At 42.8% G+C, this 18,007-nt stretch overlaps 2 protein-coding genes across 2 annotated transcripts; both read right to left on the bottom strand.

Moving 5' to 3' along the window:
- Positions 1–950: 950 nt before the first annotated feature.
- LOC128754291 (arsenite methyltransferase-like) lies at positions 951–5,722 on the bottom strand. The gene is made up of 11 exons (XM_053856800.1): positions 5,617–5,722; positions 5,322–5,355; positions 5,119–5,246; positions 4,820–4,970; positions 4,017–4,153; positions 3,869–3,938; positions 3,726–3,807; positions 3,505–3,636; positions 2,176–2,315; positions 1,988–2,110; positions 951–1,320 (listed from the first exon to the last, which is right to left on the bottom strand). The coding sequence occupies exons 1-11, from the start codon at positions 5,631–5,633 to the stop codon at positions 1,219–1,221; spliced, it is 1,116 nt and encodes a 371-aa protein (XP_053712775.1). The 5' UTR covers positions 5,634–5,722; the 3' UTR covers positions 951–1,218.
- A 436-nt stretch (positions 5,723–6,158) lies between these two features.
- LOC128754041 (WW domain binding protein 1-like) lies at positions 6,159–17,358 on the bottom strand. Its single transcript, XM_053856356.1, has 4 exons — positions 17,030–17,358; positions 10,632–10,734; positions 8,857–9,018; positions 6,159–8,622 (listed from the first exon to the last, which is right to left on the bottom strand). The coding sequence occupies exons 1-4, from the start codon at positions 17,111–17,113 to the stop codon at positions 7,841–7,843; spliced, it is 1,131 nt and encodes a 376-aa protein (XP_053712331.1). The 5' UTR covers positions 17,114–17,358; the 3' UTR covers positions 6,159–7,840.
- Between the last annotated feature and the right edge of the window lie 649 nt (positions 17,359–18,007).

The raw sequence follows: 18,007 nt of genomic DNA, 5'->3' as shown, positions 1-18,007 counted from the left end.
TGTTTTTACAAAATAGTGAACTATTTGTACTATTGGTGTCACGATGCATTGTTTATTGTTGAGCATTTTAACATATATTCATAGCTTCCCTGAGTCACATTTGTCTTGCCATCTCATCTAAGACATTAGGAAAACAAAAATATATATAGATATATATTTGTTACTGTTAGCGACATGATGTCAAACTTGTTAAACGTTGTTTGGCTCAGAAAAAGGATGTTATAGAATCATTTGAGCACCGAACTCACCTCCACTTGGACGAGACACACTGCAGTGCCTCACTCGCGTGAATGATTCTTCGATAACAAATATAAGTCATGTAGGTAAACAAAACAACCAAAGACACAGTCACTCAGAAAGATACAAAAGACAAATAAAGGCACGGGCAATGTCACATAATTCAAATAATAGATCGAATAGCTTCAAAGGAGTGGTAAAACTAAGGCTGGATGAATCTAACCACCATGCTGACCTTTTCTACTAGTTAACCTCTGGAAATGCTGTTTGCGGTCTTATTTCATGACACCAAGCTTAGTGATCATGATATGTAGATTTCCTCCTTTACAATCCCAAAATGATGTCAAAGCTAGTCCAGCTATGCCTATATGAGTATTTGTCAACCTTGAAATGATTTCATTTTTCATTTCGATCGTGAATGATGAAACATCTATTGCAAGATGGTTGGTTCAAAGGACTGTTGGCGTAAACTTTATGCCCACTGAACCACAATACATGGACATCTCAGTCTCTATCTCATCTCATCTCTCAGACTCTATAGTGGCTAGATACTTATGCAGGAAGGGGCTCATATCAAATGAAGGTGCTGTTGTATCATTGTATAATATTCTCTCATTTGTTTCACTAAAGAGCCACTGTGGACTAACTTGGACAAACACTGGTTAAAGTTTGACAAATGACAACTTTAAATGAGTTTATTTAAAAGTAGAAATACATCTACAAAATAATTGATCAAGAAGTAACTTTTTTTTACACAGCATTGCTGAATAAAACAAAAGCTGAATTTTGTAAAGCATCTTTTGAAGACTCCATCTAGTCATCAAACATTTCATTTTTAGGTAATTTGAGAAGCAACCTTACACAGATTACAGCAAAAGAACAGAGAGATTTATGTATTTATTGTTTTTGTTGTGACTGATTTGTCAGAAACCAAGCACAACTTAGGTAGCATGACTCATGTTTTCTGAGAGTTCTGTCCTGTTACTTGCAGCAGGTCGCAGACTTGGCGCTGCAGCACCCCCCAGCGGCTGAACCTTTCTCGCCCCGCTGCAGGACCAATTGGAAGGGATCCACAACGGCGGGCTGTAATAAAAGTAATGGTTTTATTTCTTTAAAACCATTGTAAAAAAAAAAAAAGTCAAAAACGACAATTAGCTGAATCAGAGACATTCTGGAGCTCTTTAACTACTTTACAACCCCAGGTTTTTCTGTGTTATCTCCTTTGTTCGACAGTAGCAGTGCCATAAAAATACTGAACCAAAGGCTTAATATTTTCATTATCACGTCCAGCTACGCAGATTACAGGGGTATCTCCTTCTGATGTATCTGCTGTCAGTCAGCGCCGCAGTCCAAAGGTTGAACCATCAGGTAGATAGCTCTGCTTTCTACCTCAAATTTTATCAGCATTCTTAAGATGAATATATTCAGCAGTCTTGTCAGTGAAGGAGGCGTGATTTGTGATTCAAGGATGGGGAAGTGAGAACAAGATCTCAGAGGAGATGTAAAACTCTTCATTGCAAGTTGATAAGGTGGCATTCCTCTGACAGCAGAGAACATTCCTTCCTGTTCAAGGTTCCCCAGCGTGGGTCCACAGTCTGGTTATGACTCTGAGACAGCTGCTTGACCTCTCCGCTCGCGGATGTGTGCATATGTGTGTGTGATCAGAGAAACAGTGGGCCTCTCTGGGTGTGTCGCCTCAGATACCACAAACACGCTGACCTCTCGTGCACAAACCAATCTTGACACTGACCTGGGGTCTGACCACGCACGGACCGCTGGTCCCTCCCTGTGGCTGGAAAGTGAACTCCCCAGCGAATCTGGAATGGCTCAGGATGGAAGCCACCTCACCGTCCACCTCCACGACTTCATTCATCTGAAACATAAACCCCACTGTAGAAGAACTGCAGGGGATGCCCATGTGCTGATCTTGCTTCAGACCTTGAAGGTGTACTGGGAGTCAAAATGGAACGCGCCCTCCACCCCGGTGATGTTGCCGTTGTACATGACCTGCCGTGGCTCAGGACTTCCTTTTGGGGTCTTGAAAAGACGGTAAGTAACGGACACAAACTTGTAGTCACCTGAAACAGAAGGACAGACAGCATGACGCGTCTGCTGCTTCCACAGTAGCCATCGTAGTTGGGAGAACCACAACAAACTAAGTCGTCCTCATGTTGTCACAGTAGGTCTTTTTGATTCCTATACAACCCAAAAGTAGTTCAAGTAAGTTGACGCAGCAACTTCTAGTTCAACCACAGGTAATTTTAAGTCTCCTCAACGCTACAAATGAAATCACACAAATATGCCTATATAAACTGCACAGGACTTTTGGTTGTGCTGTCCAACACAGGACACAGGACAAATCGACAGAAATCTCACACCCAGAATAGTAAAGCACTGGTTTAAGCACGCTCAGTGTGGCCAAGTACTATTTAAAATGTCTATTGTTTTTTTTTCTTAATTTAGTGAGCAAGCTCTACTTTAAAATAAAAACTGGACAGTATTAACACATTTCTTCTTCAGGAGCTATCAGCTATGTCGGCTGCAAGGGGCCATCAAAGACGGGAGAGAGGAAAATTAGTCTTTTATTTAACCTGATTTTTAGCTTAATAATATAAAATATGGATAAAACAGGAAAATGCTAATATGGTTAACATGTTATATGATTATACATTACTGCATTTTATATACTTTTTAACTATTGTCAATATATCATAACAATTAGAAATGGTGAATTTCTTAGTTGCATGAATGTGGAAAAGAAACATGATACAAGACAGAAAGGGCCTAGTTGACTATCTTTTTACCATCAATTGCTTTTGTAGTTCCGCGCAGACCTCATGAGGGCAGCATAAACACAGGTAATGGCTTCATGTATTTTCCTGTCGTTTAAGATGTTCTTCACTTGGGAAATAATTAAATGAACTAGTGTACGGAATAACTCAAATATATCTGTGCTTTTAACACTTTTTTGATGACGAGGTCTTGACTTAATCAATTACAACATATTTTCTTTCACTTCAAAATACATGGTGAATGCATTACATGTCATATTTTTAATAGCTACACTGACATCATTTTCAAACTGTTGCTGCAAGGACCTCCACCGTGGAAGTACATGATTCCTCTTCTGCTTGTAGTTTGACATTACATTAAAATCTTACAGCCATATTTTCTGCCAACACTTTTTCATCCACTTCAGAACACTCAAAATATTTAAGACCTACGCGCCCTTTGATCAGTGTCACCACATATTTAAGTGTGTTTCACCAAGAACGTCTTGCAGCTCCTTGTTGTCAACCGTGATGACGCTGGCGGTGACCATCCTGGGGGGAGCGAAGCCCACTTCCTCTGCGAGCCGCACCAGATCCTGCCACCACAGGGCGCCACCAAGACACTCACCTGGAGACATGACCCGCCTGCTAAGCGACTTTTGTCGTTTGCGTTTACTGTCTGGACTTTTATTGCCACAGGATATTATCCTAACGCACCCCAGAGGACTTTGTGCTGCTTGATGACCTCAGTCAGCCTGTCGCTGCTGTAGACGTCACTGAAATAGAACTCCCCTCCATCCTAAACAAACACTGAGCGTTACTGTTTGCACCAGACGTGATGAAGCGCACTTCATAGGTACCTTGAGGACATTGTAGGCTTCAGCCAAGACTCGCTTTTTGTCAGGAGAGAGATTCACCACACAGTTGGAGCTGAGCGGCACCAGAAACACAGTACACTTAAAGAATGTCGACTCGACAGGCATAAAAAATCTGAGATCAAGATCTTACATGATGATATCAAAGGAGTTCTTTTGCAGTCCAGCCTCAGACAGGGCCTCGATGTAGCCCTGGACAAAGGAGACGTTGGGGTTCTTGAATCCAAACTCCTTCATGTGGTGGTCAATATGTGCCCGGGCCACGGCCAGCTGCAACAGAAATCAGTTTTTCTTAAGGCAACAGAGCATTAAGAAACAAGACACGATACATATATGTTTGTTAGGATCTTAAGATTTATGAAGAAAAGTATCTGACGGATCTGGGTAAGAAGATGACTTACAAGGCTTAAAAGATTTGTCAGAGTGATGCAAGCTGTGATCATGTTATCACCAACAAACAAGATCTCACGCCAATAACTCAAAAATAAATCAAAATGTCTATGTTATGGTGTCAGTTTGCTTTAGTCCCCTACTTGTATGGTAAAAGTGTGTAGTCCAGTATCCTCAACAAGTGGAATTAAGTTACAACAATGTTATTATTCTTATGTTAAACTGGGTTTTTACAAAACCTTTATCTTTGGTACCTGTTGAAGAGCAAGAAGGACAGGTCTGTTTTTTACTTGCATGTGTGCCTGTGAGGCACTGAATACTTTAAATAAACTGGATTCATTTGGACCCTTCAAGTCGGTTTATTTGATGACGACACGACTAATGGAGGAGTTAGTCAGTGACTAGTCGACTATCAAAATAATAGTGAATTGCAGCCCTAGTTACACTGTACTTTTCAAATAGCTCTATAAGAAGTATAAGGAAAACTAGGAAGGAAAGACTTGGTCCCGAATTTCAAAACACCCGGACTAGTCAGTGCAATAATACCTGCTCTTCAGTCATATCGATGCCAGTCACGTGACCGGACTGGCCCACGAGCTGACTCAGCATGTAGCAGTCCCTTCCACTTCCACTGCCAAGGTCCAGAATGCTGCAGCCCTCCAAACACTCGGGGACCACCAGGCCGCAGCCATAGTACCTGAGATAGGGGAATGGACTGTGTTACATGTAACTATTTATCTCTTCACGTGTCTCCATCAAGCAGGAGAATCTCCGCTGACCTATGACTGCTGTCCAACACTGGGGTTAACTTGTAACTAAGAAGAGATAGGAAGTCACCTCCGCACCTGTCTGTGACGTCAGCATGCACCTTCTTCAGGGCCTTCAGGACGTGGGTGGGAGTGGGCTGAGATGGAGCCAAACACGCGTTGCTCTTCAAGTCTGTCTGCTTCTGCAGCTTCTTCCCATAATAGTCCTGCACATTGGTCAGCGAGATGACAAGTGGAAGTAAGTATAGGTCGCCAAGGATGAAAACACCGTGTTTACTTGCCTTGACGTCCACATGGATCGCAGTATCCTCGAATCTTAAGCGGGGAAAAAACGTTGTTAATCAAATTATGAAGCAAATGCTAAGCTACAGTTAGCTAACAGTTAGCTTGCTTAGACAGCGACAACAACCTGTTCGGTTCTGATATTGAGTGAGATCAACGAAATACTTTATTAGGGTTGAATTTACATTAGTTTACAAGTTACGGTATCGATGTGTCAGCGAACCGACACGCGTCGAACATGGTTTATACACAAAATTAAGCGTTATTTAAGGAACATGTAAGAGCATTTCCTACCTGCGTGCAGCAGACATGGTTCTAGAGAGAAGCAAAGTCCTCCGGGCTGGACTGAGGAAGTGACTGTGCAGCGGTTCTGGTCACAACACGACTGACTGACAGTGGTGTCCGCTTACAGCGCCCTCTGCTGCTTACACAGTGCATTACATACATCAGAACGGTAGGTACTGGCATTTAGCGTCCATTGTTAGCGACGGCACGAGCATCAATAGAGCAATTCACGTTCCATTACTTCTCATTTAGAGAGAATTTACAGTCTTGAGATTTTTTTCCTTCGAATTGCTGTCTACATGTTCCTGACGGAACTGATGAAATGACATAAAGCCACGCCCTTCCTACACTTGAATGATGGAATATTTGGCTAAGAAAGTAGAATTGTTGCACTGAAAAAAGTCCCCTATGAAATAAGTTTATACGCAATAAATCTGTTATTTCCATCATTAAATTAGATCTCTCGTACTGTCAGTCTTATGAAACAGGAGCGTAATCTTCAATTTATTTACTGATAGACACACAAACATCACCATCACACAAATGAAATTGAATTTCTTTATTGATGTTCAGCTATTTTGGTAGTTTGATATTACAGTTATAACATTCCCAGTTCGGAAAAAAAAAAAAAAAAAAACACCACAAACGCATGTAAGTAAAAGAATCTTTGGCAGAATGCCCCTGATCTGGTTAACATCCGATATACAGAGTTAGTAAGTCAAATGTACCTTCATATAAATCAAGAATAAGACCATCACTGGACATCATTTCTTTACGATGACCAAAACAATACCCACAATCAGAGAAAACCTGGTAAAGCTACTGATTTCCTGAAATGATATAGGCAACTATTTGGCTTTAAGACACGCTATGAAAATATAAAGTGGTTTGTTTGATATGAATGTACCAATCTAATCATCTCCCTCAGAAAGTAGCAGCACACACACACACACACACATATAAAGCACTTGTCAATCTTCAGGCTTGTTGCAAGATTACATTTTACAAGTCGATTTGTGGGCTTGAAGAAATATTAAAGAATATTCAGGGACGAGTCACTGTTGACTAGTGTCACATTTGTGCTTTGGCAAACTGTACCCTGAAGCTAATGTTGTCATGCCCTTCATGATAAGCATCGACTTCATCGAATCAAATATCAGTGCTTTTGACTTTAACTTTCACAAGTTAAGCAACAATGACTTTTGACTAAGTTACGATTAAGGTGCGAGTGGCTACTTAGGCTTAACATGATGACCACCTGCCTAATATTGCATCTCCCTCTGCAGCTTTTTTGGTATGTAGTGGTTCATTGTGTTGTGCAAGAGTTGTCCTTCGGTCCAAAAGACACGCTACTGTAGCTCAACTTGATGAAACATTAACCTTTGAGCATTTTGTCTCGTCTTTTGGAACCAGTCTTCATGCTCCAAAAGGTTTGCATGCCAGGTTTTTGCTACAGGGTCAGTCAGTGTTAGTAACAATGAAACTTAAAAGAGCTTGTTAAACAACCTTTGGCTTCTAACATGAAAATCTTACAAAGAGTGTAAAGGCAGCATGTTTCATACTGACAATGGCTGTCGATGATGATGAAGATCATCTCCCATGGTGAGGTCTGAGGTTGTCCAGAATGATTTTAATCTCTCTATAGCTTCAGGCTCGGTAGTGCGTTTCACCTGCCTCAGGTTTTCTGCTGGGCATGAGAATACATTAAGACAAAAGTGAAGTGCTGCATAAGAAACCGTAACAAAAAACTTGGTTTTCTTAATTTTAAAGTTAAACATTGTGCACTCATGGACTGACTTGCTTTAGCAGGGACCAAGAGTGTTGATAAACACAGCCACTCACTCACACCCTCGCACTGTTCATGCTCCAAAATGTTCAGAACTTGGTGTCCTTTCTCCACTGAACACACAACGGTTGAGATAATCCAAGGTAAACTTCCCCTCCCGCCATCACAGCGATCAAATGGTTGATCTTGAAGATGCGTGGCATGAGACGTCGGGAATTCTGCGCTGCCTCGCAGTGTGTCAGAGCTTTACTAAGGCTGATGAAGCGCTCCTGCTGTCCACATATCACCTAGAATACACAGATTAAGGCAACAGTTTCAGAGAGAAAGCCTGATTTCTCTCCCCTTTGCTGACATAAAGTTCACATTTGACGTCTACACAAAGGATTGTAATTTAAAACTCTTGGGTTTCCCTGCTCTGTGTGGAGTAGCTTTTCCACAGAGGGTGCTTCAACCCTGTGGCTCAGTGCTGGTGCCGTGTTGTGGCGCCTCCTGCTCGCTGATAGTATGGAGGAGGAGGCAGACTGGAGTGCTGCTCCGGTGAGATGCTTGGGAGGGTCCATGTGCAGCCCGCCTCTCCGGGCAGCCTGTTCGGGGCTCCTCTTCCACACAGTAGGACGAACGGTGACCGCAACTGTCGCAGAAGTCTCCCTTCTCATCCTCCCGTCCCAGCAGGGTGTCCGCCTCCCGCGACGGCTTCCCTTCCTGGCCACTGCTGGTGGCGCTGCTACACCCGCTGCTTCCTTGCGAGCCGCAAACACACACCTCGATCCCAGAGTCCCCGGTAAATCGCCGCATCCTTCCGCTGTGCTGCCGCTCTTTGTCGTCAGCACTTCCATCTGACAGGTTCCCAAGAAGAGCATCCTTGCCAGGGTCTTCTGGACCATCACACTCTTTCTGGCGGTTGGCGAGCCCTTCACTATTCAGTCCCTCTGAGCTGAGGATCACAGCGGCGTCTTGTGTTGCATGCAGGGGCTTGTTGGCAGATATGAAGTCCCCAGGTGGTGGCTGTGAATCTACTGGACTGTGTCTGCCGTACAAACAGACATCAGCACTTGGCGGCATTGCGGTGGGTTGGATGACCGTACAGGGTCGCTCCGACTGCTCGGGAGCAAGTGGACCTGTGACCACAGTGGTCGGGCCACTGTGTAAGGCACTGTATGGAGGGGGAGGAGTGGGTGGTCTGTTGACAACTTCTTCATAGTCAGGCAGGAGGTAGTTTGGCAAAAATCCTAGTGAGAAAAGAGAGAATTAAAAGCCAGATATGCACTGGCTGCTTGGTTTATTTGGATTTCAAGGCTATGGTTGTGTCAAATGAACCGCATCATGGCATCTAAGTCAGGGGTTCTTATCCTGCCACTTAATTTGCATTCAGAAATCTAACGTTTGATCCATTCATTTTGATGATGGCTTTGATGATCAAGGATACAAGCATGAGCTTTTGAATGACGACTTGGAAGTCTTACTGAAATAGAAGGGCAGGGATGGGTAGTTGTGAGCTTCGCGGTAAGCAATGAGGTTGATCTCATGCTGACGTTGTTGTTGCTGCAGGCGGTGTTTGGTTCGGCGATGATGACACACGCAGCAGCAACTCAGAATGAAGATGATCGCCCACACCAGCCAAAACCCTAGAGTGAGGGAGAGGAAAAACAGAGCTTGTAAATAAAGCTTTGAAGAGAAACGTCACGTTAGCCATTAGCATCATTACCTCAGTCAGGACACCTGTCTGTCCTTAGTGTTTACATATGGACAGAGAGTATAACACTTCCAACAAGTCTGAGTCTAAAAAATTCCAGCACTTTTTAAAAAAAACTTGTTACGAAGATAAGTCATTTCAGCTATGCTAAAAGTTTTATGCTAAGTTTTACATTTTACATTTTCATGGAGCCATTTTAAGTTTACTTTTACTTTATACAGTACGAGATGCTGCTGAGCCTTGGACTCTTCACAGTAAAATCTAACTTTTTTTTCCCCAACAAGCTACAAGCAATAATTACAATTTTGGAACCAATATCTTCACTTCTTCACGACTCCAAATGTCGCTCATCAGCCTACTTGAGTACTAATAATCTGCATTGGTATGGGCTAATAAAACAACACATCTGTTGATCTCTAGACACCATGCCAGTCGCGGCTGTATGATGGAGAAGGGAGATATGAGTGAGTTGGAATCTGTGCTGCCTCTGGTCACACAAATGCAAGAGGGTCACAGCATGAGCAAGAGGCATCAATCATATCATTTCATTCATCATGTTCAACTTGGAACTAGTGTACAACTCCTACAGCAAGGTTTACTCACAATGTGTATTTTATTTTAATCCTGATTCTATAACTGTATTTTCAATTTTGGTGAATATAATAGAGCACACCACAAAAAGTTATTTGCACAAATTTGAAATGACGTTGAGTTTATTGAAATACCTGCCTGGAAAAGTTACTACTTTCTTTATGACATTTATATTGTTAAATAAACATTCTACTGGTTCTGCTGTAAACAACTATGAACTTTTATATGACAAATACCAAGTCATATGGGATATTGAAAGGCACATTTTGGTCCCAGCATTACTTATAAGTGAGACACATTTCAGCACGGCACACTCAAATGCAAGCAGCCTGATATCACAGTAAAATCCCACACACACACACCGCTGGCCTGTCAGAGGTGGGAGATGATAGCGCTGCGATTCTGTGGTTAGAAAATGGAGACTACTAGGCAATCAACTTAAGTAAACTGAGCTTTCTGGGTCACATTGTTTGGCTTCGCACTGAATTCTCCAACTGGGTCGTCTCTGTATGCGGGTCAGAAGTGGAGTTCATTATGAATGGCTTTACAAGTCAAAGCAACCTCTAAGTGGGGTGTGATTCTGATAACAAGACAGCGATGAATTAAAAACAAAAACATATCCATTAAAGGAAGCAAGGGTAGTCACAGTAAACATAAGTAAATAGCAACAATAACAAGAGAAGCAAAACAGGTGTGTTTCCTTGTCGTGCAACCGGAGTCATTTGGAGGTGAGTGGCAGGTCTTCTCTGTACACACATGCAGATGAAATGATTAGCGATCATCTCACCGTGCAGGTTCGCTCAAATCTTAAATAGCAGAGGCTACACACTTGCACCGTTTGTGTTATTTCAATAACACAATTGACTGAGTTAAATGAAGCCAATAGCGGATGTGTGCTCTCTGTCGTGAGGCTGGTGGTTCCAACAAAAGCAGGAAGGAGGAGGCAGAACTTACACCACAGTTCATAGTAGTAGCTGCAGCACTGAGACTCCCCGCAGCAGTGTCCAGACTCACAGATGTAACTCTGGTTGTTGACTCCTTCGCACTGTTTCAGATTCTGCAAGACAAACATTTGAACGCTGTTACACTCAAACACCTTTTCATCACCGAAACTTGAAGTGGATTTTCTGCTGTTTAACAGTACGGCTTTTTCAGGTCATTTCATTAGAAACGAGGAGATTGCGATGTGTAAACAGAGAACCACAGATGATAGACAGAGACAACTTGTCCAAGAATATCTGAATGTTGTGGTAAGGGCACTTTAGCACAATGCATTATCAGTCATGAGTAATTTGAAGCAAGTCAAGGAGTTCCTTGACTTTTGGACACTTTACAGATGTTCTTATTGAGGCCTGTGCACCGGACACTGTGGCCCCTTTGAATAAAACAGAGCCATAGTCGAGACTTCCAACTGGTATTTCAACTGCCAAGCAAAATGTTAACCCAGGCCCAAATTGGGGTTTAGACACGTGATGCACGCAGATGTTTGCTACATTTTGAAGAAGAATTTCAAGATACTCATGGTCCTCCAGCAGTGAAAACATCAGTACATCACCGACCAAAAATAAACAAGCTTTTCATCATTCCACCACCAAAAATGCATCAGCCAGTAGCGATTAAAAGAAGAAAAGTGGACAGCTACCAGCATGAGGTCTGACCTCTGAGGTCTCACAGCGTGGTTGACTCAAACTGGTCACCAATTGGTGTTTGTCCAGACGTTTCAAATGGAGGTTAGATGGGCCCGAATTGCCACAGCACCAGCTCCTTGGTCCAGTTCAGACTCTGAAGTGATGCTACAACAACAAATCTGCCAAGAAAACTCTACACCAGGAACATTATCTGCCACTTGTAAGTTCGGACCACAACCAGCATCTGCTTCTTTAAGGCTCTCATCCGCCTGCCGCTGGTTTGCCACTTATTCTTGGTCAACCACAAATGACATATTGCAGCCACCAGACATCCCAAAGATTTAGCGATCAACTTACCAGAGGATAATAAAGTTATGGCTCATCGTTGACAAGGCAGTTTTGGCTTCAATAACTTTTAAAATCTCAAAAAAATGACCTCTGATTTAAGACTCTTGTTACACAACGCTGACATGTTTACCCAAAAATGTGCTGCTCTGACAGGATTTTCACACACACGGCACGACATAATCAGGTCTGGACATATTCACGTGCTCTTGAACTTTAAAAATAATAACCCAATCTCAAGCACCCAGTTGCAGGCACTTATATTTAGTAATGAATGTGGAGTAAACAAGTGCTAACCAGCCATGCTTGTAAGCTGCTTGAATTTCATCAGTCTGCGAGGATCATATCAGACGCAAATGTCTGCCAGATCAGAACAACTGGGCACTTTTTGCACAATATCTAATCCATCTCCAACTGTCAGCTGCAAACGTGGTGGAAAAGAATCAACTCTTGTCCTCAACAATTGCCCTGACACAGGCATGTTGAGCCCTTCTACCAGCATGTGTTCTGCATGTTATTCTATTATTAGGTTGAGCTGTGTCGGGACAGCACGTAATGATCAAGATAAGAGAGCTGTAATCGTCTGGCTAGGATGATGTCAATTACTTCCCCGCAGATGAGATTAGCCAGCAGAACTGCACGCATGGATTTGTCAGATTTCTCTCAGTAAATTACCAGAGAAGGTCCGAGAATGAAAGGCATGATGATCCGGGCTCCACACAATCCGAGATTAGTACCTCCACTCCATGTGTAATAACTTCAGACAGCAAAGAGTCAAAGCGCTCTCAAATGTTCTCACTCCCTCTTTGCCTACTGGACCCTCCCACCAGCACCCACCATGACCCAAACTGTGAACATGGATTGCTTTACGGAAAATTCCAGCCGGCGAGCTCCAGGCAGGAAGAACAAGGTGTGTAAGAGGCACGTAACAAAGCAAAACAACACAATTCTGACATCAAGTGTAACTCAGATAGGGGGGCAATGGAACTGCACGGCAGGGAATTGAACCTCAACAGCTCTTTTGTCAAGATTTAAAGTCAGCATTGGTTTCAAACCAGACCGTAAAAGCCAGGTTAAGATGATTTAAGTGCAAACAATGTATTAAAAACAAATATTTTGCATTGCCTGTACTGGTGTTAAAAATAAGACTTGAAACAAACAACATGAATTCACAATATTATCGTGCCAGCATCTGTGACGTGGATCCAGCAAGAAGGAGTTGTTTACATTTGACCTAACTTCTCCTTTGATTTGGGTTCGATAGGAAGGTTTGCCTCAAATGTAAAACCTGTGTTTTTGACTGGCTGCTCTGTTGGGCATGTTTCTGAACTCATCCATGCAGTGGGCTGTTATAGTTGTTTGCCATTGGATGGCTGGAGCTGTCAGTCCACGGCAAGCAGGTTATACCTACACATTGAAGGGATAACGTTTGCCACTGATGTAGCTTTACAAGCAAGGTAATAGATAGCAGGGTACTCCCCAGCATTTTAGCAGCGTAGGGCGCCCCCAACACGGATTTTTTTTCCAGCTGTTAATGTCAACATGTCGTGAAGTGTCACTCGCCCAGCCCTCCCTTAACACCACTTGAGTAGGACTCTTCAGGAGGACCCTGCCTTTGGAGGTAGACTGTAATGGAGGATGGTAAGGGATGGACACCCCTTACGGCAGGAAAAAAAATCTGAGTGTGAGCCCTGGATATTGTTAATATATCTATATCTTGAATGTTCTTATCCCAATATAGATACAAAAAGGATTTATTGTTCACATTAACTTTTCAGCATTTCCCATCATGGTTGTAGTCCTCCTCCTCCACCTATATTTATCATCTTCCATGGTGACAACTCTCCTCACTTCACTGGTTGTCTTCCTCTTCTCCTTTTGCCAGGTGTCATCCACATACAAAATTCCTTGTTCATTATGCCCACTGACTCTCCTCAGCACATGTCCGTCCTCCTTTGCGTCCAAACTTCTCCACATGAGCTGCACCTGTGATCTCCTCACTCCCAATGGCATGTCAGGTCTCACTACCGAGGGTTTCCGCGACAAAAGAAAGCCGCCATGCCCTCAGAATAAAGTGACATCACGTGATCAAATGTATTAAAATGAGGTGGAAGCATCGAAGCAAGCAGAAAACGTATAAGACATCATGGTGGGGGACATGAATGTGGTGGTTATCTGCGCGTTTTTAACAGAAAAATCCCTCAAGAATAGGGAGTCTGTTGCTCATGGAACTCATGATTGTGCGTTTGGTTGGACATATGAAGAGACTGATCGCGGAGTTTCAAGACAGCCTGGCGGAGACCCTTATTGTCTAAAAAAGCCTCCCTGTCACTATCACTCCAACTCTGACATCACTCCTCTCTCGGTCTCTCCAGTATTACCTCCACATGTTCCTTACTCTCACTACAAATCACTACATCATCAACAAACATCAATGTTCACAGAGATTTCTCCTTTGCCTTGTCTGTCAGTCACTGCCTGACATTTCAGATTTGAATGTAATTTCATCGATGGAGACATTGTGTGACTGTCAGCCACAGCTGAATGAACAAATCCAAATATAACAAGCTGCAAACACTATCAAATTCCTCCACGCTTATCTTTTAAAGTGGGTTAAACATCCTGCAGCTGACATCCAAGTCTGACATGAGATGTTCCGTTTTGTTTCCTACTAAATTACGAATTCAGCTGCTGACCTAAGACAAGCATGCTTTCGCAACACAATACACACCAACTTTTACACTACCATTTTCACGAACACAAAAGTATGCTGGAATAATGCCAGCGCTATGAAGCAACTTGCTCTGTGGAGAAATTTGGCTAATAAAATCCCCCAAACACTTATTCTAGCCAGGAAAGTTGCCAGAAGTGACTTTGCAAATAACCTGCCCACGACCGGATTAACTCCATCCACCATTCAGAGAGGCAGCAGCAGAGAAATTCCACTCTCTCATGCAAAACCAATATACATTACTGGCAGTCGGGTTTCCGCCCAAGAATCCACCGCTCATGCAGAAAAAGACCAGGAGAAAAAATGAGAAGCTGTTGAAAAGAGTCGACCTCATCAGAAGGTGCTGATGACTATGGGGCACTGTGTGTGAAAGTAAGTGGTTCTTCATTTACGATCAGAGTGGATTCATGATGATGATCGAGAGGTCGCATGAGATTTCCACAACCTTGTTGACCCTTTTCTTTAATCCTTCTAAAGGTAATAACAAAGGTGCTCCTTCACAGTGACCAAGGTCACAGGAGTCACTCTTGATGTGTGTATATCATCATATCTCAACCTCATCTCATTTCATTTGACTCAACCTTTTCAGCAGTACCCAGAATCATTGCATACTTAGCGTCTTTCACCAGGACTGACTGCACTTTCGGACAATGTTAAGTCGAAGAAGCACGTTTCTGAGTCCACCGAGTCTCTCTGTGGTACAGAAGACGACATGTGACAAAACAAAGTGTTGCAGATTTATGATGCAACTCTGATAAGAAATGGCTGACCAAGCTTTCAACAGTTAAGAACAAAAACACAAACCCGGAAGCTGTGGCTTAACATCCATGAGCAGTCATCAGATTCATAGGTTCATTCAGATGGACACAGCTTTAGTCCACAGAGGGAGGCTATGAAGATTAGATGATGTTCTTGTTGATTGTTCAAGTAATAAAGTGAAGAAAAGACCCATCACAGATAAGTGTTTCACCCACTCAAATGCAACAGCATTGCAACTCTCACAATGAAACCTCCACCCAAGCTCTTGCCCGGGCTTCACCTAAGTACAGATGGCAACAATCCTGAAAGCAGAACCCAAACATGCAGAATGAAAACATAAACTCTGCAGTACAGAAATAAAAGTGTAATTAATGCATTTACACACTGTGAGTCTGGGAAAGGAAATTGTGCAGAAAAGTGAGTTGTTTCACAGGCGGTCTGCACGCTATTGTTGTTGTAGTCAAAAACAGCCACCGAAAGCAACAATCTTAGAATCCAACGTTCCAAATAAATCAATAATTTCACCTTAAATAGTTTGCATAGGGTCAAACAAAAGACTCATATGAATTTATATTTTTTATTATGTGTTCGCTTTTGTAGTTTGGGTTTTTTTAAGGCGGCAAAAATATCTTGTTTCCACAGATTTTAAAAGGACGAATTTAGAAATTTTTATTCACTTGAAGGTGGACTTAAAAAAAAGATAGCATGTATACATATTGTATTAAAGTATCAGTATGTTTTTAGACAGGAGAGTTTGTGTTCTTATGATTAGTTTACTTCCCACTGCAGTGGCAAGACAATCTTTGACTAATATAATATTAATAAGTTAATGTTTGCAGGATGTTCAGGTATATGGCCACTGTGATACAAGGGTGAACAAGTCTCATCACTTTTCGTTACGTCACACAGAGAGGACATGGGTTTGATCCTCACAAAGAGTAACCTCATGACAAATCATAACAGGTGTGTGGCCATGGAGTAAATAAGTCCACCCCAATTGTAATTTAAGTGGCCAGTACAGTGGGAAAAGTTTAAAACAAGATGGTGGGGAAAAAAACTTGAGGATGTTTTGCAAAGTGAAAGTGACTCCCCTAGTGATGGGGTACCATGGTACATAAAGAACACAACAACCGATCAGACAGGATTAGAACCCAGCAAGGCTGCAATAATCACTACATCACTATGTTGATGTTTAGAATAGAATTTCATTTGCCCAAAATGAACTGGAATAAGGATAAGTTCAATAAATTTTAACTTGGTCCACATAAATGGAGGTTTAATAATAATAATAATATAAAACCAACAGTGGGAAAAATACAAACTACAATTAATTCTGTGCATAAATAAACTATTTCATGCATTGCCTCCTGTTGGGGAGAAAAGTTCATTTATGTACTTTAGTAACGGTCAGTGGGAGAGAAGAGGCATCTGTATGATTTCTTCTAGTCAAGTCACGGTGTATACACTGAAATCCAACCATTTCTTTTCACTACTAGAGGATTCTATGTTCAAGCAAACAATCTTTTTTTTCACAACTGTCAATATTCTAGCCGTTATATTCGGTTAGTTTATTTATGTAGACGTTGTGTTTACGTGACGGACCACGGTCGGATGACTGTGTGAGAAGTGCATGAAAGAGCTTAGCAGAGCAGCGCGAGGGGCCTACGGAACCACTTCCCGGGAGCTAGGTCACGTAGCTTCAACAACAAGCTCCGTCAGGTCTCTACTCCCTGGACCTCGACTTTGAAAGCGAATGCCAAACAAAACATGGACATTTTAAAGCGACCCAAATGCATTTCAGTCACAAATATACCTCCTAGATACGCGGCCGCGGAGTTTGCTGCTAAGTTAGCCGGGAAACTCGTTAGCTTTGTTGATAACATTCTTACCGTGTCCGCGGTGGTCGCAGTGGGAGTCGAACCCACGGCGTGCAAAAACAACCCCATGACGAGAAGCGAAGCCTCGTTTCTCATTCCTTAAACAGTCACTGACGCAGTCGAGGAAGTCAACAGCTCTGTGGGTACAACTTGTGCCCGGGTGTTTCTTCAGCGAGCCCCTCGGCACAGGGAGGCCGCCGCATGCGCCGCCTCCTCGGCGCGCTGGACATGTCAAGAGGCTCGATGCTGCTGCTGCTGCTGCTTCTACCGGGTCATACAGCTGTTACACAAGCCGCTCCTTCGCTCTGTCAACAGGGTGTGGCGTGGACATGTCGACTCGATCCATGTGCGGAACGTGAAGAGCGTACAGCAGCGAGGTTCGTCACTGGTGTCGCGGACTGCCTTGCGATTGGGCAGCCGGCAGCAGCTGGGAGGACGCGGACCAATCACCGATCAGTGCGTCTGTCCCGCGTGCTACTTCGCAGCACATGCTGTCGAGGTCCGGACCCACGATTCGTCGGTTTCTTTATATCTTCAAACAGCACAAGTGAGTAAATGTTTGTGATACATCGAGAGTCGACAAACATTTTTCAGGACAATATTACATACACTATTCTGCAAAATAGTTTCCTTTAACAGGCTAATGGTGATGGAGATTCTGCCGTCTCACTCGTATCTCATCCATTTACAACTCATTTTCATTCATGTTTCATGCTGTCAGTGATATTCCTCAGCTCAGTGTCAACGCCCAGCTTTCCAGGGTCTCTTGAAGTGAACTATTTTCAGTCCTGTAAATTGCTCGCAACATTGGACGCCACCCTTTCCTCTATATCCTGACGTTGATTTCTTGTGACAGAGATTATAAAGCTTTATATTGTCCACTAATGTTTGCAATATTTTTGTGTTATTTTGATGGTATTCAGGGTCAAGTTTTAAACAGCACACACGTGTAAAACACGTGTGAGACTTCAATAACACATTTAAAAAAAG

Source organism: Synchiropus splendidus, chromosome 2, assembly GCF_027744825.2.
Source record: "Synchiropus splendidus isolate RoL2022-P1 chromosome 2, RoL_Sspl_1.0, whole genome shotgun sequence".
NCBI lineage: Eukaryota > Metazoa > Chordata > Actinopteri > Syngnathiformes > Callionymidae > Synchiropus > Synchiropus splendidus.
This window is presented reverse-complemented; position numbering and strand designations above follow the sequence as displayed.

Bases quoted from the DNA above. Each gene is read 5' to 3' on its own strand.
- LOC128754041 (XM_053856356.1), bottom strand. From the start codon at position 17,113: ATGAGAAACGAGGCTTCGCTTCTCGTCATGGGGTTGTTTTTGCACGCC. The intron at 9,019-10,631 runs GTAAGTTCTGCC...CCCTCACTCTAG, and splicing joins CTACTACTATGAACTGTGGT to GGTTTTGGCTGGTGTGGGCG. The intron at 8,623-8,856 runs GTAAGACTTCCA...TTTTCTCACTAG, and splicing joins ATCCCTGCCCTTCTATTTCA to GATTTTTGCCAAACTACCTC.
- LOC128754291 (XM_053856800.1), bottom strand. The intron at 3,939-4,016 runs GTAAGATCTTGA...GGTGCCGCTCAG, and splicing joins AACTCCTTTGATATCATCAT to CTCCAACTGTGTGGTGAATC. The intron at 2,316-3,504 runs GTGAAACACACT...CTTCTGTTTCAG, and splicing joins GGAGCTGCAAGACGTTCTTG to GTGACTACAAGTTTGTGTCC.